The 24,137-nt window shown below is 44.0% G+C and overlaps 1 protein-coding gene across 1 annotated transcript in view; it reads left to right on the top strand.

Moving 5' to 3' along the window:
• Positions 1 to 660: 660 nt before the first annotated feature.
• LOC136594012 (inositol hexakisphosphate and diphosphoinositol-pentakisphosphate kinase 2-like) overlaps positions 661 to 24,137 on the top strand; it is a gene marked incomplete at its 3' end in the record, with an annotated part of 39,101 nt that continues 15,624 nt past the window's right edge. Inside the window, exons 1-6 of the mRNA XM_066588670.1 lie at positions 661 to 810; positions 927 to 1,428; positions 7,976 to 8,171; positions 10,104 to 10,194; positions 13,345 to 13,430; positions 16,573 to 16,727. Coding sequence (XP_066444767.1) covers positions 1,273 to 1,428; positions 7,976 to 8,171; positions 10,104 to 10,194; positions 13,345 to 13,430; positions 16,573 to 16,727 — 684 coding nt within the window. The remainder of the gene's footprint in view (positions 811 to 926; positions 1,429 to 7,975; positions 8,172 to 10,103; positions 10,195 to 13,344; positions 13,431 to 16,572; positions 16,728 to 24,137) is intronic.

Genomic DNA, 24,137 nt, shown 5'->3' with positions numbered 1-24,137 from the left:
CTGCAGGATTGTCTGTCCACCCAACACACTTAGGCTGGGTTCACACAGGGCGAATTTGCCGTGGAAATTTCGTGCGGAATTTCGCCGTGGCAAATCCGCCTGCGGCCGCTAATCTCGGGGTTAGCCAGCCACATGGATGAGATTTCTCAGAAACCTCGTCCACACGGGACGGCCAATCTGCTGCGGTAAGTCAGGCAGGAACCGCCGCGGCTTTCAAATATGCAGCATGTCTATTTATTTTTTCTTTCCGCTGCGGCCGCGCTCCCCTCTATGGGAGCGCCGGCTGCAGCGGAAGAGCGAGCAGCCGGGCCGCTTCAAAGCCGCCACAGGTTTTTCCGCGGCGGTTCTCCCGGTGGGAATCTCGCGGTTTTTGCTGCGGCCAAACAGCGAGATTTCCGACGGGAATCCGCCCCGTGTGAACCCATCCTTAAGATACTAAACTTTTGGGACCGTAGGTGGGAGTTGAGGCAGCTCTGAAACCAATGCCTTGAGCACTTTACTGCCCCAGTACTTTTAGACACAGTTCTTGCAGACTGTCAGAGCCTTCCCTCCTTCTCTGAAGTGCTGAGACAGCTGTCTAGCGGGGTGGAGCACTTAACACTGCCAGCCATAGGTTATTGAGAAGGCAGAACTTGACCTCACCTCTATCTGCTGTTCTCCTCCAGTGCATGTGCAGCACAGAGTAGCTGGTGCTCATCATCAGTTTTGCACGCCTTTGGCTGAACAGGCTGGGTCTCTTGTAAGCTCTGCTTGAAGGACAGAGAACAATCTTAGCAAGTTCTTCACACACATTGTGGAGTGTATTCTAGAGTAAGTTTTCTGCTTCTTGGTGTACACTTCCAGTTCCTTGCATTGTGTCTACAAATGATTAAATGTGCCTATTGCAACATGCTAGATTCAGTGAAATGCTGTTTTATTTGTTCTAGGTTCAGCCTTCTGGAAGATTGATGTCTGGCAGAAGTCTTGTATACAACTCTAAGCTTCTCACATTGGTATTCAGGCTTCTAGAAATAGATGGCAATGGCATTTTCAATTGTGACTGGCTTTTAACTATTATAATGTATATATCTCCCGGACATATAGCGTGTGCTAAAACTTGTGCTTTTAGTTAGAAGCCCCTGGATATCCCTTTGCCACTCATGCTTCCTTTCCTTGCTCCTAAACCCTGTGTCCTGAAGCTGGAGGCCTTCGATCTGACCCCATCTTTTCACAAGATCTGTTCTATTTTTACGTGATGGTTCCAGAGCGTGATGTTAGGCCCAATAGTTTGTGATGTCATCCCTGACCCCACCCTGCGAGGGCGACAGCTCGACACCCAGATTTTTTGTCGGTGCCCGAGATGATGAGACAGACTTCCTGGAATCAAACATGAATCCAGACGAGGTTGATTTCTACGAAGAAGAGGAAGATGAAGATGAGGAAGAGACGGTAAGGAAAATCTTACTTCTATTGGTTTAATGGTGCATTCCACCCCGAAATGTAACTTTTTCATCAGTGGGTTTTACAGTATTGTTTATTTTTTAGTTTGCATGCAATTTGTTTCAAAATGTAATATTATACATGGGTAATAACTTTGTATTGCAATATCTTGGCTAAGTAGTTTACAGGGGTTTGCAGTACAAATGGTTGCAATTAGCATGACAATTGTTAAAAGCATGAGCAATATCTGAAGTCTACTCAAGGGTGCTTAAAGACCAGACTGTGAGGGATGCAGGGAAAATCGGGCAATACTTTCTCTCAGCAAGGATCAGTTCAGTGCATAGATTGGTGGTTGCAGCAGGACATCAAAGATGGTCCAGCGTACGTCATGTCCACTTCTGAGACTTTAGTCCAAATAGTACTTCCAATAGGTGGCGCTGCAGAGGTATTGTTCCATCATCTTTATTTGCATATTTCCCAGAGAAGCTTGCATGGCCTTATAAGTCTCTTCACTCACCTCCTAGTTGTCTACTTGCACACCTTCTAGGTGCTCTCCTTTAAAAGAAATGATACCCTTCCTGACCCACATCATAGGCCTCTTACTAGCCAAGCCAGAAACCTACTGTATACTGATAAGGGCAAACACCCCGAAACAGCTGTCTGTGTATGGTTTTCTGGCTTTTGGTTTACAATTCTCAGTCATTGTTATAAGGCTTGTCTAAATGGTCTGACGTTGATTTGCAGGAATGCTGCCTTACAGTAGGTGGCGCTGCACAGGTATTCTTCCTTATGTCCAGAGTCATGCTATATTGCATGACCACAGTAACATCTACTGCCCACCACTGTGACGTTATATTCGTCATGAGCACCTTGCCACTTAAAAGGTGTTTTCCCTTTAAATAAATGTATCCCATACTCACAGGATAGAGGACAAGTATCTGATTGGTGCCTGTTGAAAATTTTTAATAGCCTATTAAATTACAGTATACTATAGTATTGTATTACACTGTGTAAGTGATCAAATGATCACAAGTTCAAGTCCCCTATGTGGACTAATAAGTAAAAATGTGTAACATTTTTTAAATTACTGTTAAAAAAAATTTCACAGTTGGCGCATCACAAAGATAAGAGAAAAAATGTAAAAATCTAAAAATTGGTATCGCTACATCCATAAAGATCCAGTTTATTAAACTATTACATTATTAATCCTGCATGAATAACTCCATTAGAAAAAAAATGCAATGGCAGTACTGCCATTTTTTCAAGAAAAATTTCAATAAAGAGCGATCACAGTCGCATGTTCTCCAAATATTACCAATATAAACTGTATGTCGCCCTACAAAAAAACAAGCCTTCACAAAGCCTATCAAAGGAAAAATAAAGTTATGGGAGTCAAAATACTACGACAGTTTTTTTCCCCCTAACTTATTTATTTTTTAAAGGTTTGTTTTAAAAAAAAGTATTACTATAATAAATATATATTATATAGGTATCGTTATAATCATATTGACCCAGAGAATGAAGCTAACATGTCATTTTTACTGCACCATGAATGGCGTAAAAATAAAATGGTGCAATTGTGCATTTTTCTCCATTTCGCTCCAGAGTTTTCCAATACGTTATGTATAATGTTAAAGGTTACCCTTGAAAAATACAACCTGACCTGCAAAACACAATCAGTCATGTAGATATGTCATCCGAAAAGTAAAAAAATTATGGCATGCTGAAAGTGGGAATACCAGAACTGCAGAATGTGACCTTGGTCATGAAAGGGTTAAGGTCAGAGAGCTTGCTCTCCAAATGTTAACACACAAACAAACCATTTCCACTTGAAATGTAACCCCTTATTGACCCCCATACGCCTTTTGACAATGGTTGTTAAGGGACTCTATTCTGCAGTGCTGTCTTTTGATGGCGGCTGCTTCTGAAGTCTCCTATGACAGAGAGAGTAAGTGCTCAGCTGTTGGGTGACAGCTGGGCACTTGCTCTAACAGCGGGGACTGAAGAAACCACAGATCGCCAGTGGTTTACATGCAGTGGTCAGTACACATATCAAAGGCTGTAGAGGGAGCAATTGGACACCCACAATGTGATCACGAAGGCTTGAATATAGCCTCCGGGCCTGCCCGCCATGACGGTCTACGAGGCTCAGGCTTTATTCAGACAGGCGTATATCGGCCGAGTTTTCACACTCGGCCGATATACGCTGTCCCTCTCTGCAAGGGCAGGAGGCGGGCCTGACTGAAAGCTAGTGCACTGAGCTCCCGCCCCCTGTCCGAATAAGCCCTCAGCATGTGGCTGAGCTTCATGGGCTTTCTAATGCACTATTGCACTAGGGTATAGTAGTGTACTAGAAAAATGTTAAAAGATGCTGATTAGAGATGAGCGAACGTACTCAGTAAGGCCGATTTCGCAATCGAGCACCGCGATTTTCGAGTACTTCACTACTCGGGTGAAAAGATTCGGGGGGTGCCGTGGGTGAGTGGGGGGTTGCAGAGGGGAGTGGGGGGAGAGAGAGAGAGCTCCCCCCTGTTCCGCGCTGCTACCCCCCGCTCCACTACGCCACGTCCCGCCCCTCGGCGACCCCCGAATCTTTTCACCCGAGTAGTGAAGTACTCGAAAATCGCGGTGCTCGATTGCGAAATCGCCCTTACCGAGTACGTTTGCTCATCTCTAATGCTGATCATCAAGTGGGACAAAAATTAAAAGTTGGAAGTATAAAAAGAAATGTCAAAACTCCATCTTTCCCCCCATTACTATGTGTTTAAAAAAAATCACATGTGGAATCGCTGTGTTCTTTATGAGCCAGTGAAAGAAGTTACTACATTATTTAATCCGCACAGTGCACGCCGTGCAACAGAATACAAATAACGTGGCAAAAATAGCTAATTTTTGCTTATCTTGCCTTACAAAAAACAGAATAGAAAGTTATCACAATGTCACATGGATCAACAAATGGTGCTATTAAAAAGTACAACTCATCCTGCAAGAAAAAAACCCTTATTACAGCACCATCGACAAAAAAAAATATATGTTGGGGTTCTCTGAATGCAGCGATAAACAAAAAATAAAGTGTGGGGTAAAAAAATATAATAAAATTTGGTATTGGTATAATTGTATTGGTCTGCAGAATTAATTTAACATATTATTCACGCTGCATGGTGAACACTATTAAAAATGAAAAACGTGCTAGAATTGCAGATTATTTTTTTTTTTTAATTTTGCCTCTAGAAAAAATGTAATAAAAAAAAGCAAAATATAAAATGTTCCCAAAAATTGGATGAATGAAGACTAGAGTTTATCCCACAAAACACAAGTCCCCATAAAGCCCCGTCTCTTCCAAGCTGGCTCTTGGAATGCGTCAATAAAAAAAACAAAAACTGAAAAATGAGTTGGTCATTAAGGCGTAAACAGGCTTGGGCCCTAAGCGGTTAATAAAGATCTCATTGTATTGGGTTGGACCCTGGGCCTCCCATCACTTTAGAGAATGGGATTCTACCTCGTGGAAGTCCACTGAAAACTATTGCTGTGTTGAACACTAGAGGTATGTCTTAAGTTGTCGGTAAGCCACAGATACGTCAGCCGATAAGATCATTCTTGCTTGTGTCAGTTTCAAGTGTCAACAGAGCTGTCATTTCTGACCTGCGGTAATCGTGTTATCAGCCTGGTGTTGACAAATCACAAACCTGTTCTCCTCCTACAAAGGAGTATAATCCATCTAAATAGAAAAATAATGTCCCTTATCTCTGCGCTTCGATATGTGTTAGTTTCCCTGCCATGCCAGATAAAAATCGATGGATTAAGCACAAGCATTGGACTCTGGCCCCGGGTTTATAACTGCAGAACTGGAAAAGGAAATGCCAAGGATTGGAGCGTTAGCAGCCTGTCTGTCCAGGGAAATAGTGAGGGATAGAACTAAGGGAGTTCCCAGGAATCTGCCTTATCTGTTGGAGTAAAGATGTCATGCACCCTTTCTTCCACACTGGATGGTAGGCAGCTCCTCCGAGATAAAGGCCGTTTCCCGCTTCAGGTAATGTCAGCATGTCATGTAACTAGCCGGAGCTGTACGGAGCTATGGAAGGGATGCTTATGTGTAGAGCGGCAGGATAAGTGCATGGAGGGCTCCGTTGAGTTGCACCATGGGTTCTGTACTCCCGTTACAGTATTATATCATGGATCCATTTCAATCTGTATTACAAACCATTGCAACAGGTCCTATTGGATCCCATTGATCTGTAATTGGCCTATCACAAATCTATTACTTATTTTTATTACTTTGATGAATGGTGCAGCAGACTACAATATTCTGCCCATCAAAACGGAATTCGGTGGAACCTAACGTCAATGCGAACAGAACCTAGGCCTTGCCAACACCTCTGATGTGTCTGTTCAATTATGGATCATATATATATATATATATATATATATATATATATATATATATATATAATATAAATTCTGTCCTGTGTTGTCCCTCCACTATTCTTCCTGAATATTTCTGAGTAAATTGACAACTGCATGTTACTATTCCCCTTGTCAAAGAGGTGTGTCTCTACATAGTCGGATACTGTCAGCAGTGACTGGATAGTGTCAGACTGTCCAGGGACATCCCCATCTAGTAACATGTACTGTACAGGCTTTCATTAATGTTTAGGAGTAACAGAGGAAGAGCACCACAGACTTATAAGAAAGATGCTTTGTGATGGTGCTGTTAGGGAGGTGACAGGGAGTCGGCTGAGGGGTTTTTATTATACTTTCCCACTCCCGCAGTCCAGCGGTGTTCCCTCTTAGGCCGGTGCATGGCATGAAAATCTAACTCTTTTTAGAGTCTTGTGCACGCGCTCTCCTGTACAAGTCTATGGGAGGGCACATGCACGGGACTCTGAAAAAAGTCAGATTTTCGTGCTGCACACCGACTTCAGAAGGGCACAACCACTGGATCACAGGAGCGGATGAGTATAAAAGATATATTACCCTTCTCCCTGTCGCGTCCCCATAACATAGTTTATAGTGCCGCGGGGATGTGACAGGTTCACTTTACGCTCATAGCAGTTGGGTTTTTTTCGGTATCTATGGTCTGGTCAGATAGAACACCCAAAAATATAATTATCAGAATGATCATTAAAAATAATTTTAAGATTAAAAAAAAAAACTTTTCTCAGTCATTGTATCACAAAGATATAAACTAAATCTAAAACTTGGTATTGCTACATCCATAAAGGTCCAGTTTGTTAACATATAACAATACTTCCTTATATCTTTTTGGCCAACTTATTGTTACAAAGTAAACATATGGATTTAGTAATTGTTAACATGACTGGCACATCTTGTTACCTCAATATACTGCATTGTGTTATATTGTATTTAGGTTGGCATAACGTACCGGTATTACATTGTCAGGTTAACATTTGCTAGATCGGTATCGCACATTGATGACAACCGCTTGTATGCAGAAGACATATATCAATCCGGTAATTTTGAGGAACTTGTGAATCAATGGAAATAGAAGACAAAGCTTTATAATATCACTTAATGCTAATATATTAATATAAGGCACAGTACCACAAAATAGGCCGGTGCATAGATTGAGTCAGACCCTCCAGCGTGAACCTAGGACCGGTATGCACTGTGCCCCGATGTAAATGTTGTTATAAAACACTGCGGTACTTCAGAATAGCCGCACTTTAAAGATAGACTCAGACCGGAGCTCTTGAGTCAGAGGCGGGCCATGCCGTCCTCTTTCTACTTGTGCCGGCAAAAGACTGACATGACCCTCCTCGTTGACTCAAGAGCTTTGTTCCAAGTCAAACTTCATAGTGTGTGTTCTGAAACGCCGCAGTGTTTGGGGCATAGTGCATATCTCTCCTGGGTTCACGCTGCCCGTGGTTCAGTCCGCATGAACTTGGTAAAAGGTTCCTTTTAAATAAGCAATGGTCTTTTTCATGCAAGGAATATAAGTCAAAGGGGTGTTCCAGTTGCGAAGCAAATTTTCCAAAATTCCGTCAATGAAAGATGTTCATGCGCCAGCTGGTTATGGATATAAATCACACAGCCATTACCTTCTTATCCTGTCTTCCCTTCCTGATGTTTCCTCACATTACTGTCTTCCAAGATGACACCACATCCCTTCTGACTTGCAGCTTTAAACTACATCTTGCACAATTGCCCACTCTGTACTTCCTTCCTGTGTACATGCCCACCAAGCAGCGGTCCGCAATCTACTCCCGAGACCTGAATAGAAGAGAAGCCGTCCTTTGTTGTTTCTACAGAGCAAGCCCGACCAGTAGAGTTGGGATGCCTACAGGACGTATCCAGGGGCAACCGGTGAATAACCACTTCTGAAGTGCCAGGAGAAAGTGATGGTTTATAGAGCTACAGACACACAATCCAAAGCCCAAACCTTATTAACATCTGATTAGCATTCATTTGACAGCAACTTTGTGTAACTGGAACTCCCCTTGAAGCTTTTTCCTGATCATGTAATGCTGGTATTGCTTCAGTCTACTAGTTGCATACAATGCTACATTAATGACTTTATATGTCCCATAAAACGCAGCCTCCGGAGCGTCAAATTGTGGTGGGAATTTGTGCCATGACCAAAAAGTCCAAGTCAAAGCCCATGACGCAAATTTTGGAGCGCCTGTGCAAGTTTGACTACATCACTGTGGTTATCATGTCCGAAGACATTATCCTAAATGAGTCTGTGGAGAACTGGCCCATTTGTGACTGCCTCATCTCTTTCCACTCCAAAGGTAATGTCTACCCTGGGTGGCCCTGAATGCTGTGGTGTCACCGCCCGCGACAGCTTGTGCTGCTCTATTTAGTTTGGCGTCAAAGCAAAATCCTTTTTTAATAATTAAATGCATCCTGTCTGCTAATCAGTTAAATTGGACGGTTGTACATCTAATAAGGGGTATCTAGTAACGACCTGTGAACTCTGAAAAGCCACTGGTATTCTGTTTGTGTGCCAACCTGCACTAGAGAATGTTACTGGCTGGCCTGGCAAAATTTTTAGGAAGTGGCATAGAATTAGCAGAATAGTGACAAAAGATCTGGATGTAATTTGTTTTACTGAAAGAGTAGTAGATGCCTGGAACAAGCTTCCAGCAGACGTGGTTGGAAAATCAGCAGTAAGTGAATGTAAAGGCCCTTTTAGACACACCGATTTTCGCTCAAGAATCGCCCAAAGCCATCTTTTGAGCGATAATCGTTGTGTCTAACTGCACTGACATCGTGCAGTTTTCGTTAAGCTGTCGCTGATCTTTCAGCATGCTGAAAGATCAACGATCAGTTATCAGGAGTTCACAGCAGGATACAGCTGATACTATTGTTTCAACTGTCAGGCTGAGTATGAAGAACAGAGCAGTCCAGCTGTGTTCTCCATACCCAGCTCGGAGCGTTCAGCTGTATAACAGCCAGGCGCTCCGTGCAGAAAACACCTGGATGCAGAAGACAAATGGGGACACCCCGCTTGTCTTCTGCATCCTCCGCACGGAGCGCTCGGCTGTATAACAGCCGGGCACTCGGAGCGGGGAACAGCTGAATGCAGAAGACAAGCGGGGACACCCCGCTTGTCTTCTGCATTCTCTGCTTGGAGCGCAAGGTGATCGCTCAACGTTTGAACGATCACCTTGCGCTGTTAAAGAACACAACGATTATTGCTCAAATATCGCTCAAAAGATTTTTTTGAGCAATAATCGTTGTCTAAACCAGGCTAGATCTATGTTAGGAGAAATAGAAAAAAAGGAAATATAAGGGCGGACTAGATGGAGCAGGTGGACTCTTTCTGCCGTCAGCCTCCTAAATTAAAGGGGTTCAAAGTCATCAACCCAAGTACTGATATATTGTCCGATCCATCAACAACGGGTTTGTATGGGAGATCATTTAAATTTTAATGTAAGAACAGTCGATTTTAGTTAATGTAATTCAACCATTAATTATATTGTTGATCATTTTAGTCCTTGACATGGGGTCATAATGGTTTGGTTCTAGATGACAATCGCTTTGTGAAAAAGGGCATCTAGGTGGGAAAGAAAGCCTGTAAAAGAGTGGACTGCATTATAGCAACAAACTTGCTCTCACTTTATTGGTGTCTAGAGCGCTGCGGTTTCCTGCTGCTCCCCTCCCCTCTGGCCGCTGTCTGATTTGGGGTAGCATGGTCATGTGACGTCTAAGTGCACGACTGCTGCAACCAATCACTGGCCTCAGTACTGCAATAATTGGCCACAGTAGACATGTGCTTAAACAGTACGTGACTATGCTACTTGGAAGCAGTTAGAGGACCAGAGCTTCCAGGACATCAGTAAGGGGAGTATACGTTAGTTTGGCGTTGTACTGAACTCCACTTTTGCAGGTTATTTCCCCACTGGACAACCTCTTCAATGAAGAATGTGACTCAGTTTGATAACTGAGAAATGACCAGTCAGCTGCATCTGGAGTGGTTGCATCCATAAAGCAGATATATACCTGAAGGTTGTGTACATATGAATATCTGGGCTCATTCTTTGTTCATACATGTATATAAGTTCCGGTAGATGTGGCTGAGCCATAGTTCAAACGAATGTTAAATAAAACGGCCACATTTGACTACTGAGAAATGTAATATTTTGTTTTGTCCTGGCAAATAAGTTGTGCTTTTAGTATGCAGCAATATATAACCAGCAATGTCCCTCTATTTTTCTTAGGATTCCCACTGGATAAAGCTGTCGCTTACTCAAAACTCCGCAATCCATTCTTGATCAATGACTTGGATATGCAGTATTTCATCCAGGACAGGTAGATTGTCACCTGTATATAATCTGTCAATTATATGTCAATCTCATTGTTTTCTGCTATTGCTTTGCAGACACTTTTCAAACATCTTCTTATCAGATATGTGAGAAGATGTTGTTAGTTTGGATTGATGAAACAGCACATAAAAAGGAGCTTGGCCGTCTCAACCCAACAAGACTAGGGGCCGTTAACATTTAATATTTACTACATCCTGAGGTTACATTTGGGGTTACGCCTGAATCCCTGAAAATGGGATTCAGATGGAACGCTAGGAAGGAGCCATAGGCTTCTATTGCTCAAACGGAAACCAACAAGCTCTCGGTTTTGAGCTTTCCATTCATTCTAGCATTTGTGCCAGAAAGAATAACCTGGTCATTGTCAACCACATTATTTGCTGATACACAAATGCCAGAAATAAACAGAAAGCTGCTCAAATTCAGAGCCTAACCCCTTATTGACAGCCAATATACATTTTTACGGTGGGATTTAAACTTGTGCACTTGTGCATACATCTTTTTTAGGTGGTGGCTTAGCTGGTAACTGACAGAAACGGAGAAACCTCAGATCCAGGCAGTTTAACCCTTTCCAATCCACTGTCTGATGTCTGAAGACATTATGATTTAAGGCTGTACAGCTCCAATGTTGGAAGACATCCGTCGGGGTTCTCTTACTGTATATTGCCAGCCTCTCTGCTGTCGGAACCTATCAAATGTGTCCCCTCATGTAGTATTGGCTTTAGCCAGCATATAGCGCCGTTGTATAATGGCAGAAAGAGTAAGCTCCCTAAGAAAACCAGGATACAAATTGGATTGGAAAGGGTTAACACCCTATGGGCCACAATCAATAGCAAGTAAAGCATGTGCGCAGATGATGGGGGAGGGGGGGAGGAGCTCCTTCTGCCTCCCGTTGGCACACCGCAATGCTATTGCAAGGTACCAATGGGTTCCCATGGAAGCCAGAAGCTTGACAAAGGCCTCCATGTCTGCCATGTAACTCAGCCTATTAGACCTTGCTTCTGGCAGAGCCTAATAGGCTGATGTCATAGGCATTGTAAAATGAAGTATAACAAATGGAATCCAGCACCAATCCAAACATTTAAAAATGAGTACTTTTATTAAAAGCTACATTAAAATTCCAATGTGCGCATGTATGAAAAAAATTTGGCTTACACGTTTTCGCTACCACAGAGCTGTAGTTCTAGCCTACAGTGTTGTAACCAATACAAACATTGAAGAGCCAAACAAGGATATGGCATGAATATGCACTTATAGGTACCTCCCCAAAATATGTAAACTGTGTGTGTAATATATATAATGAATTAAAAAAAACAAAAGATCAGCATGGACTTCAAGAAAATGTCGGGCAGTTGCAGATTTCTCTCCCTCAAAGTTATTGGTATGTAGAAAGCCCTTCGTCCTGTTCAGGGAAGAAATTGGTTTCATAAGCTTTTTGTATTGTGAAGTTGCATACAAGGTTTCCTAAAAGTTTGAATTATAAAGGCCCATTTAGACACAACGATTATCGCTCAAAAGGTGTTTTTTGAGCGACCTTTGAGCGATAATCGTTGTGTCATTTACATCGCAAGATGATCGTTCAAACGTTGAGCTATCACCTTGCGCTTCAAAGGATGCAGAAGACAAGCGGGGGGCGCTTGTTCTATGCACCCAGTTGTTCCCCGCTGGAAGCGCCCGGCTGCCATACCGGGGTGTCCCCGCTTGTCTTCTGCATCCAGCTGTTCTCTGCACGGAGCGCCCAGCTGTTATACAGCTGAGTGCTCCTAGCGGAGTATGGAGAACACAGCTGGACCGCTCTGTTCTTTATACCCAGCCTGTCATCAGGGAGCGGAATACAGCTGAAATTATAGTATCAGCTGTATCCTGCTGTAAATCCCTGATAAGGCTTATTGTTGTCTTTCAGCATGCTAAAAGACAACGATGAGCGACGGCTTAACGAAAGCTGCACGATGTCAGTGCAGTTACACGCAACGATTATTACTAAAAGGATGGCTTTTGAGCGAATTTTGAGTGATAATCGTTGTCTAAATGGGCCTTAAATCTGATCTTTTAATTTTTATTAAATCATTGCACCATTGCGCAAATATATATAGGTTGGTTGGCATTTACGTATTTTTGAGAGGCGCCTATGCATGCATACTTTGGTCATATCCTTGGTTGGCTATTTAATGTTTGTATTTGTTACAACAACATTTTCGTGCACCTTTTGGATATACTGCAAAAAGCATTCTGAAAGCCACATGTACCTCAAAATGATACCAATAAAAACTACAACTTTTCTCGCAAAAAAACCCCCCCAAACCCCGCACAGCTCTGGCTGGAAAAATATTACTACTGAAAATCAAGGTTCAGGTGCCAGCTACTAGGGGTCTCCCTTTCAGCATCTGTGCAGTATAGTGCCTGTTGTTGGGCATGTGGCTTCTCTAGTAACAGGGACATGGGGACACTGTTAGTTACTACATGGAACAGAGGGACAGGCATTCAGATGCTGCCTCGCAACTGATCAGAGCAGGGCTATGCAAGGCAATATGCGAAGTGTGGGGAAGGAAGTTCCAAATAGTACAATACTGGCAGAATGGCTGGTTTAGGAGCCACCATCAGACTCATCAGTAAGTGGATTGCAAACAGGGCAGCATTAAAAAAGGAAAATCTCCATAGGAAACTGAATTGATAGAGTTCAAAAATTGTTGCAAACTTCCAATAAAGCAGTGGCCAGTGAAGATCTGGGCTGCTCTTGAGAAGTTTTTGAAAACTCAGGTCCTACTTTAAGATCCCAATCTCTATTTTTGTTTAGAAGAGTAGCTGCCCTTTCAGCTAACTTTTTAAAATGTCATAGAGACTTGTCAAAAGTATGGATCATTGGGGTCCTGCTGCTGAGAGCCCCCTCATTCTAGGAATCAGCGAGGGTCCCACTGGACATGTTAAAAATGTATCTGAAGTAAAGGGGTTGTCCAGTTCTAAACTAGTTATGGCTTATCATCAGGATGGGTCTTCAGTAGTAGATGAGTAGAGGTCTGTAGCCTGGAAGCCCTGCCAATCAGCAGTTCTCAGCCATCTTTATTTATCCAGGCCTGGAGGGTCACTTTAATTTCTGTGTGGTATGTTGTTATACTAATTTTGTCTTTTTTTTTTTCTGTAGGAGGGAAGTATATCGCATCTTGCAACAAGAGGGAATAGATCTTCCTCGTTATGCCATACTTAACAGAGATCCTGACAAGCCAGATGGTGAGGGTGTATTTTACATCATATGTATGGTGGCTGCCACATGTACCTGCAGGAAATAATTAGTATAATCTGGAGTAGACTTGTTACTGTAGGCAGTATGATTGCTTCTTGTTTCTCTTATGCAGACTTGGGCATCATTGATAGATGTATCCCTTATCTTTAAGGGTCGTCTTTGCCAATTTTTATTTTATTAATTAACCCCTTACGAACCAGGCTGTTTTGTACCTTAAGTGCTTATTTAGACGACCGTATATCGGCTCGGTTTTCACGCCGAGCCGATATACGGTGTCCTTGTCTGCAGGGGGTAGGGGGGGAGGATGGAAAAGCCAGGAGCAGGAACTGAGCTCCCGCCCCCTCTCCGCCCCTTGCCACTATTTGCAATAGAAGGGGGTGAGATGGGGGTGGAGCTAAGCTCCGCCCCCTCCTATTGCAAATAGTGGCAAGGGGCGGGAGCTCAGTTCCTGCTCCTGGCTCTTCCATCCTCCCATCCCCCACCCCCCCCTGCAGACAAGGACACCGTATATCGGCTTGGCGTGAAAAGCAAATCGATATACGGTCGTGTAAATAAGCCCTTAGGACCAGACACTTTTTAGGGATTTTACCCATGTGGTGGCTTTACTGCCCTATGTTTTTTCCTTCAGCTACCAAAATACTTTTTGCTGTTTTTTTTTTCGTGACATATAGGGCTTTTTTTTTTGTTTTTTTTTATATGTTTTTCACTGACCTTTTTTAAAGTTTTACTTGTGGTAAAGGGCTAAAACGTTTTTTGTTTTTTTAACATTTATAGTTTTTTGTTTTTTTTTAATATATGTGCGCTAAAATAAATTATGGGAACGGGTTCCTCATTTTCTTTCGGATGTTTTGATATATAATATGTATGGTTTTGGATTACAGGGTGCATACGGCGATGGTTTTGCTTAGCTTCTGCTTTGGGTTATTTACTTTTTTATGTATATATTTTTCTTTTATTATGTAATTTTGTTTTACTCTTGTATGTAATTATTTTTTTTTTATCATCTATGTCCCCCATTCACGTCTTTTTGTTTTGTTTTTTATTTGACACTTTTCCACTGTAGCTGGGGCATCCATAGGAGCCCCAGTTACAGGGAAAAACATCCCCCGTAGTGACAATAGTCAGTGGCAGAGCTGATCAGGGTCTGCTGGGACCCTGTAGCTCTGCTGTGCCAGGGGATCCCAGCGGTCACGTGACCGCTGGCTTGCGTAGTGGATGTTATACTTCCACTTTCACTTCTTTGTACATAGCACGTGTTGAGTACTATGTGCTAGGAGAAGGCAGAAGTGGAACAGTTGACAACTGGAGATGAGCGAACGTACTCGGTTCGGGTGTTTTTGGACTCGAGCACCGCTTTTTCCGAGTAACTGACCACTCTGACGAAAAGATTCGGGGTGGACGGGGGGTTGCAGAGGGAAGTGGGGGGGGAGAGCTCCCCCCCCTGTTCCCCACTGCTACCCCCCACTCCACCACACCGCCCCCGAATCTTTTCGTCCGAGTAGTCAGTTACTCGGAAAAAGCGGTGCTCGAGTCCAAAAACACCCGAACCGAGTACGCTCGCTTATCTCTATTGACAACCCATCCTGTTTTTGCTTGGTTGCAGAAGCAGAGGCTTTAATCCTGCACCGCATTTTCACGATCGGCCAGGATTAACCTTTTCCAATCCAATCTGTATCCTGGTTTTCCTAGGGGGGCTTACTCTTTTTCTGCCGTTATACAATGGCGCTATATGCTGGCTAAAGCCAGTACTGCGTGAGGTGACACATTGGATAGGCTCCGACAGCAGAGAGGCTGGCAATATACAGTAAGAGAACCCTGATGGCCGTCTTCCAACATTGGAGCTCTACAGCCTTAAATCATAATGTCTTCAGAGGTCAGACAGTGGATTGGAAAGGGTTAAAGCACAGGACCAAGCGCCATAAATTTACAGCGCTTGGTCCTTAATGGGTTAAAACCAAATAGAGTAATATACTACGTTTTTCAATTTTTTTTTTCTATTGTGTGTACATAAGTATCAGGGCAGCCATCTTTCTTGATCTGCATTTAGAAAATTTAGAAGGTCTACTTTTAAACCAGTCTCGTTCACACAATGGACAGAAGGGGGCCTATTGACTTGTATGGGAGACTGTTTTAGACATGCTTGTGTAGAGGTCGTTTTGCTGGGAGGGGGAATAGATAGTCACACCTGATCACCTATTGTGAATGGTGGATCCTGTGTTATCTACATATAGCTGTTACTTTTCAGTGTAATCCTTCCTGTGATGTAATGTTCCTTTTACAAGGGATGACTGTCGTTTAAATGACTGCACGAGCGCTGACATTGGTGGGAACTTTGCCTGTATTACCATGTCTGGCCACTGTAGTGGGAACGGTGCTGTCTGCTTCCTGCACACATAAGCTCAGTGCATGAATGCATTTATGCAGCAAACCGCTGATCAGCATAGTTCCTTGGTGGTAGACCCTCACAGATCTACTATGATGACCTATTGTAAGGATTGGCCATGAATAGTTTCCAACAGGAGAACCACTTTAATTTTATGTTGATTTCTAAAACCTTTCCATTTGTACTTGTTATTTTCTGTCAGGCTGCATTTTAAAAAAATCTATTTTAATCCTTAGAATTACAGATTTATAGATCTACTGTAGTGCTAATGCATCTAGCAGCACACTAGTCTCTTGATGAGACGAGCTGGGCCTCAGTGCGGCTACGCTAACTGCGTGGCACCGCTGCTATTCCTTATACACTTAGCGTAGCGCGGTCTGCACTATAGATGTAGCGCCTGAACATTTAGTTTGACACTGCTCCATCTGTGTTTCAACAGATTTAAGGCTGAGTGTCCTGTGAACGGCATATTATAAAGCTCCCGCACCTCCTTTTCAGACACTTTAAAAGTATTAGAAATGTCAGCATCTTCAAAGTTGCACTTCTTAGAACGCATTCATCCAAGTTTTTCGAACATTTTTATTCCGCTGGGTGAAACTCCCATTCATCAGCAAAGTGTGCGTTCTGTTTGATTCTAGCGCATGCTGCTCTGGAGAAGTGACTTGTGCACTGATTAAGTTGTATTGATATTTCCCCTCTATTGTGTCTTTGAAGAAATGAATGTTAATTTTAGGCTTTATCCACAGAGTGTAACCTGGTGGAAGGTGAAGACCAGGTAGAAGTTAATGGAGAGATCTTCCCTAAACCCTTCGTAGAGAAGCCAGTTAGCGCTGAAGATCACAATGTATATATCTATTACCCAACATCAGCAGGGGGTGGCAGCCAGAGGCTCTTCAGGAAGGTATGGACTTTAGAAGTGTAAAAGTTGCAGAGACTATGGCCTTAGATGATGATTTATCTCATTGTTATTATATGCTGCTAGATACTTGAACATATTCAGCTTCCACTACTATATATCCTCAATATTCACCTGCACCATCAAGACTTTCCACTCTTTGTTATAGCATCTAACAGTATCATGTTACACTTTTTGTGTGCAAGGCCACATCCATTAGCAGCTGACTCATATAGGCTCAATGAAAAATGTATTAAATAACATATACTATTGTCAATGAACTATAAAACCACACATGTTTCAGATTTTCTGTGGAAGAGTTTGCTTTTGTGTAAATAAGATGTATTCATTGATAATTCAAAACTTAAGGCCTATTTACACGCAAAGATAATCGTTCAAAAGATAGGTTTTAAACATGGGTTTGCATAAATGTCTAAAGGACACTAATGTCCATTAGCAGCTTATCACCTTCATTTGCATGTAAATTAACCTCCAGGACTTGTATGTAGAGAGCAGCAGGTGGTCTGTTCTCTGCATTCAGCTCCTTTGTTTTGCTGCAGGCTTTCTGCTGAATACAATGTAATCAGCACTTCCGTGGAGAATACAGCACTATGGACAGCAAACACAGCATGTTGTCTGTGTTATCTTCTCTCCGGCTGAACGATGGATTTTATGCTCAGCTTAAAATCATCATTCAGCTGAAGAGTGAAAGATGGGAGCATTTACACATGATTAACGGTGAAACAATGGCTTTTAAGCGAATTTTGAGCGATAATCGTTGCATGTAAATGGGCCCTTATGCAGCTTTATAATATACTTTGTGTAGTCATTGCACTGAAACATTCAGAAGCTGAAAACCTGTGCAGGAAATACACGTCTCGCACAGTTACAGCATCAGGGCTCTCTTACTTATTTAGCCATGCATCTATGTAAATTAAATATAACGTTGACAGACTTTTAGCCTCTAGATGTAATCATTGATGTTTCCATTCAAAGCCAGCAAGCAGAGATCTGGAAAATAATGGATTGGAAACATAATGTATCTTAGAACATTGTATAATTCTTTGTTATGCATTAAATAAGGTTTTTTTTTTTACATAACACTTCACACTGGCGAGCACGATATGGGGCAGTGAATCACAGCTCCATAGTGGTGCTCGCCATCCATGTGAAATCCCCATTTTCATGTCAAAACAGCCTTGCATTACTTCGGGGAAGAATGGATCCTCCGCCGCAGCTCTCAGCCGAGGCAGAGGATCGCTGAGTTTCTCCCATTGTTTTTAAGGGGAGATTACGGATCGCATTACGGACACCTAGCACTTGTACGATGCTGCAGCTGCCCCATTGAAAACGATGTGTGCTGCAATTAGAGAGCACGCAACAATATAGAACATGCTGCGATTGTTTGCTGTATCGCATCGCGGTGCCATCCAGGAAAACGTCACACATGTGTATCTCCCCATTTAAAGAATGGGGTTCATATTTGTGCATCTCGCAATGCACAAATCTCGCTCCATTTTAGCGCCTGTGTGAAGGCGGCCTCAATCATGCAGTTTTTGTTAGTGATTTCACCCATTTGAATACAATTGCCATAGGGAATCCATAGCATGCTGTCAGATTTGTGTAGCTCTCTATGAATGGGGTTTTCTCAATACTGCATTGTAGTGTAGAGGTCTTCTGCCACACGCGGAGAAGCCGTAATGCTGAGCACATTTTACTGGGTGCTGTGGTTTTTTCTTCTTTTGGGAGGGGTGAGAGGTTGATGCTTTTGTGCTGAGATGTGCCTCCCCAACTGTAATTTGTATTCTATTGCAAATAGACGCTGGTGAAGCACATCATGTACATAAGGGCCCTTTTACACAGGCCAATAAATCGTTTAGATTCCTGCTGGATGCAGGAATTTGAACTATTATCATTCAGTGTAAATGCCCGCCCCGACTGAACCGCGAATGAGAATTAGTTTGATTTCTGCATTCTTTTACACTGAACGACGGATCAGCCCGTTTAACAGGCAGTTGTTCACTTATGAATGACAGCCTGCTTACCGTAAATGGAGGCTGGTGGACCAGAATGAACTCTACTCTGCTCCACCTCCATTCACTAGCGATGCTGACTCCTCTGTAGAAGCACAAGAATGATTATAATGTATAATTATCGCTGGCATGACTGGTAGGGCGTCTGCGCCTGAGAAGACGTCCCGTGTTTTAAGTGCCCTAAGATAGGAACACTAAATGAACAATGTAGGGAACCTTAAGTGCTGTGGAATTGCTTTTTGTTTTTTTTCATTTCACTGCACTTAATAATAATAATAAAAATAATAATCTTTATTTGTATAGCGCCAACATATTCAGCAGCGCTTACGTAGACCGGGGGGATACAGAAAGACAAAAGTACAAACATTACAGAACCACGGTTACATAGTAATCAATTGACGGAAACACTAGGGGTGCGGGTCCTGCTCCAACGAACTTACATACTACAAGTAATGGGGTGATACAGAAGGTAAAGGGGCTGGAGATGTGCACGGTATGGCGAGATGGAGAGTGAGGGATGCTATACACATAGACAATGGTCAGACATTTAGCCGTGTGACGACAGAATCGGTATGACTGCAGGGGTGGTTTATGACGGCTAGCAGGGATTGCAGTCAGTAGGTCAGGGAGCATGTTATCAGGCTGAGTACAGAGGGCTTTATTTAGGGAATGCGGTATGCCTTCCTGAAGAGGTGCGTTTTTAGAGCGCGCCTGAAGTTCTGCGAGTCCTGGATTGCTCGGGTAGCCTTTGGTAGTGCGTTCCAGAGGACAGGTCTGCTCTGGAGAAGTCTTCAAGGCGGGAATGAGAAGTTCGAATTAAAGGGGCGCTCAGTCTGGTTTCGTTAGCAGAGCGGAGAGCCCGGGCTGGTTGATGTATTGAGATGAGGGAGGCGATATAGGGGGGCGCTGCACTGTGGAGGGCTTTGTGGCTGAAGGTAGCGAGTTTAAATTAAATTCTGTATTTAACGGGCAGCCAGTGCAGTGACTGGCCCAGGGCAGAGGCATCCGAGTAGCGTCTGGACAGGAAGATGAGCCTGGCTGACGCATTCGGGATGGATTGGAGAGGGTAGAGTCTGGTGCAGGGGAGGCCGATCAGCAACGAGTTGCAATAATCGAGCCGGCAGTGGATGAGGGCGACAGTAAGCATTTTTAACGTGTCTACAGTGAGAAAAGAGCGGATTCTTGCGATGTTCTTGAGGTGCACCTGACATGTTCGGGCAAGAGATTGGATGTAGGGGATGAATGATAGATCATAGTCGAATATGACCCCAAGGCAGCGGGCGTGTTGTCTAGGAGTTATGGTGGCACCACACACTGAGATGGAGATGTCAGGATGAGGGCGGTTAGTGGAGGGTGAAAATACCAGTAAGTCAGTTTTAGAGAGGTTTAGTTTTAGGTAGAGAGAGGACATGGTGTTAGAGACAGCAGACAGACAGTTAGTGATGTTTTGGAGTAAAGGTGCAGAGATGTCACGGGAAGAGGTGTATAGCTGGGTGTCATCAGCATACAGGTGGTATTGGAGGCCAAATCTCCTGATGGTTTGTCCAATAGGGGCTGTGTAGATAGAGAAAAGAAGGGGGCCGAGGACAGAGCCCTGGGGGACCCCAACAGCAAGGGGAAGAGGAGGGGAGGTAGAGCCAGCAAAGGAGACACTGAAAGAGCGGTCAGATAGGTAGGAGGAGAACCAGGAGAGGGCAGTGTCCTTTAGGCCAATGGAGCGTAGCATACTGAGGAGTTTGTCGTCAACAGTGTCAAATGCTGTGGAGAGGTCGAGGAGGATCAGTAGGGAGTAATCGCCCCTCGATTTGGCTGTCAGTAGGTCATTGGATACCCTAGTAAGGGCAGTTTCTGTTGAGTGTTGAGGTCGAAAGCCAGACTGTAGGGGATCTAGGAGAGAGTGCTCTGATAGGTAGCTTACAAGGTGGGAGTAAACCAGCCGTTCTAGTAGTTTGGAGATGAAGGGGAGGTTTGAGATGGGTCGGTAGTTGGCAGCATCAGTCGTGTCCAGAGTCGGCTTCTTTAGCAGTGGGGATATGATGGCGTGTTTGAAAGAAAAGGCAAAAGATGCCAGAGGTCAGAGAGAGGTTGAATATAGTGGTGAGATGGGAGATGACCACTGGGGAGAAGGAACGGAGGAGATGTGAGGGGAGGGGGTCGCTAGCGCAGGTGGTGGGGCGAGCAGAGAAGAGCAATTTGGAGACTTCTTCCTCTGTCGCTGGTCTGAGTACAGACAGTGAGCAGGAGCTAGATGCAGTGCTGACAAGACTAGGGTCAGGGCTAGTCTGGGATTGGGAAGTTATTTCCTGACGGATGTCATCAATTTTCTTTTTGAAGTAAGCAGCCAGCTCTTTGGCACTGAGATCCGTCACCGGGGGCTGCGGTTTAGGGCTGAGAAGGGAGTGAAAAGTATAAAAGAGCCGTTTAGGGTTGTGGGTTAGTGAGGACACTAGAGAGGTGAAGTAGACTTGTTTGGCGTGGTAGAGGGCGAGGTTGTAGGTTCCGAGCATGAATTTGTAGTGGAGAAAGTCTGCAGACGTTTGCGATTTCCTCCACAGCCGTTCAGCACTTCTAGAGCACCACCGGATGAAGCGCGTTTGAGGCGTGAGCCAGGGTTGCCGTGGTCTACATCTGATGGCTCGGGTCCTGGGGGGGGCGCCGCTTCATCCAGGACATGTTTGAGAGCGGTGTTGTAGTGAGCGGCAGCCAGGTGGGGACAGGTGAGGAGAGTGATGGGGGAAAGGGAGGACTGTAGGGATTCAGCAAAGTTCTGGGTGTGAATGGCCTTTAGGTTACTGTAGGTAGGTGGGTCTGGAGAGATGTTGGGGAGCGTGACAGAGAAAGAGAGGAGGTTATGATCCGAGAGTGGGAGAGGGGAGTTAGTGAAGTTGGAAGCAGAGCAGAGACGGAGGAAAACAAGATCCAGAGTATTGCCATCCCTGTGAGTGGGAGAGGCTGTGAGTTGAGAGAGACCAAGGGAGGAGGTGAGCGAAAGAAGCTTAGAGGCAGATGGGGAGTTGGGGTCATTAGTGGGGATGTTAAAGTCACCTAAGACGAGGGTTGGAATTTCACAGGATAGGAAGTGGGGGAGCCAGGCGGCAAAGTGGTCCAAAAACAGGCGAGCAGCACCTGGGGGGCGATAGATAACTGCTACTCGCATGGACAGCGGGTGGAAAAGCCGTAGCATATATACTTCAAATGATGGAAAAGTGAGTGAGGGTTCAGGGGGGATGACCTGGTAGGTACATTTCGGGGAGAGAAGAGCACCTACTCCTCCGCCACGCCTGTCATCTGGTCTCTGGGTATGGGAGAACTGCAGGCCATTGTAAGACAGTGCAGCAGGGGAGGCCGTGTCAGACTGCTATATCCACGCTTCTGTAAGAGCGAGCAGATTTAGGGATTTAGCAGTAAAAAAGTCATTGTTGGTGGGGAGTTTGTTACATGCTGACTGGCAGTTCCAGAGTGCACATTTAAACGAGTCAGGGGAGGGTATACATGGGCAGTTGGTTTGGGGATTTTATTAGTGAGTCAGGTAAGGGGTGATAGCTGGGAGCAGTGGAGGGTGGGCCAGAATTGGGAGAGATATCCCCAGCAGCTAGTAACAGCAGAATAGTGAGAGTTAGCAGATGATTAGTAGATTTATGAGGAAGACTGTTATTTTTGTTAGTGACATGAGGGGGTTTGAGGCTAAGCAAGAAGGTAAAGAGTGCATGCGAGCTGTGCATAGGTGAGGACAGGAGAGAAGTTTTTCAGTACATTACAGGGTACATTAAATAGTACCATTGAGAATTACAACTCATCCTGTAAATAACAAGCTCTCAAATAGCAACATTCATACAAAAGTTAAAAGATTTAGGACTTTTTTGTAAGTGAGAGGAAAAAACAAAATGTGTGCATCCTTAAGGGGTTAACAAAGTATTTCTAGCTGGTTAGAGAATATTGTAAAACCCTCAGCTATGTTTAGGACTCCACAGAATTCTCTGCCAACTTCCATCCAAACTAGAGGAGCAGTTTTTTAACCTGTAGCACACTTTTGTTGCCTTAATGATCTGCTAACAATTTAGTTGCTAAAGATGAACTACTGGCTTTCCACAAATTGTTCAACAAGTTCCTTCCAGCAATCAGACGAACGGGCTATTTACATGTAACGAATATTGCTCAAAATTCTTTTAAACAAATGAACTTGAGTGATAATAGTGCAGTGTATAAGGCTGGGTTCACACGGGGTAGGTTTCCAGCGGAATTCCCGCGGTTTGGCTGCACCGAAAAGCCGCTGGAATTCCACTGGAAAAGCGCTGTGGGGCTTGAAGCCGTTTGTCAGCTGACATTCCGCTGTGGCTTTCTCTCCCCATAGAGAGGAGCAAGGCTGCAGGGGGGGGGGGGAATTGACATGCTGCATCTTTTGATTCCGTGCCGCAGCGCCAGTTCCGCCCGTCTTTGCCGAGATGCATTGGCCACCCCGTCTGGACGAGAACTTCGTGGCTGCAGGCAGGTTTGCCGCAGGGAAATTCCGCGGCAAATCTGCCCCGTGTGAAACTAGCCTTCATGCAAAAAAAAAAACGCTTACTATTCAATTTACTAGGCTTTCAGTCAGCATAAAAACTATTGCTGGATTGTGGGCTTCTTGTTCCATGTAAATACTCCCCCGAGAAGCCCGCAATCCAGCGATAAGTCTTACTGTCTAAATGCTCTACACAAGCACTAACCACCTTAGTGCTGACGTCCGCTATCTTGATGCAACATCTCAAAATGTTCTGCTGTTCTCTCCGTCATTGAGTTGTGAACCTGCATGATGAAGAGGTCTCTGCGCTCCGAATGTTTGCCAATATCCTTTTTCTAGTTATCCAATAAAAGTATCCCTCCTATAATACTTTTTGTGTTCTTTACACAAAAGTATTTAAAGGTAACCAGTCATCAGTTTTGGGCCTCATAAACTATGGTATGGGACTCAAAGTTGAGGGAATAGGGAGTCGGGGCAAGCTGTGTTTCATACTCACCAGGTGCCCCTTTTCTGTGCCGTGTCCCCACAAAGTTGGCACACGCACACAATGTGACTCTTTTCAGACAGCTCTGTGCGCGCTCTCATAGAAATGGTTGGGAGAGCGTATGTGCATAGCCGCCTGAAGAGTCACGCAGTGTGAGCAGGCACCAATCTTTGCCTGGACATAGTGCAGGAACACGGCATCTGGTTAGTATGGAACACCGCTACCTGGTCTCCCCATCCCCTCTCCTTTGAGCCTCATAACGTAGTGTACGAGGCTCAAAGCTGATGACGGGCTCTTTTTTTATATTATATGGCATATACTAACATGCTGTGATATATATTATATAGCTTAGACTATGTATTTTTTGCACTACTCTTCATACATTTTTGCAATTCCTTTAT

Source organism: Eleutherodactylus coqui, unplaced genomic scaffold (assembly GCF_035609145.1).
Source record: "Eleutherodactylus coqui strain aEleCoq1 unplaced genomic scaffold, aEleCoq1.hap1 HAP1_SCAFFOLD_570, whole genome shotgun sequence".
Classification (NCBI taxonomy): domain Eukaryota; kingdom Metazoa; phylum Chordata; class Amphibia; order Anura; family Eleutherodactylidae; genus Eleutherodactylus; species Eleutherodactylus coqui.
Note: the sequence above shows the minus strand (reverse complement) of the source record. Positions and strands in the feature narration are given on the sequence as shown.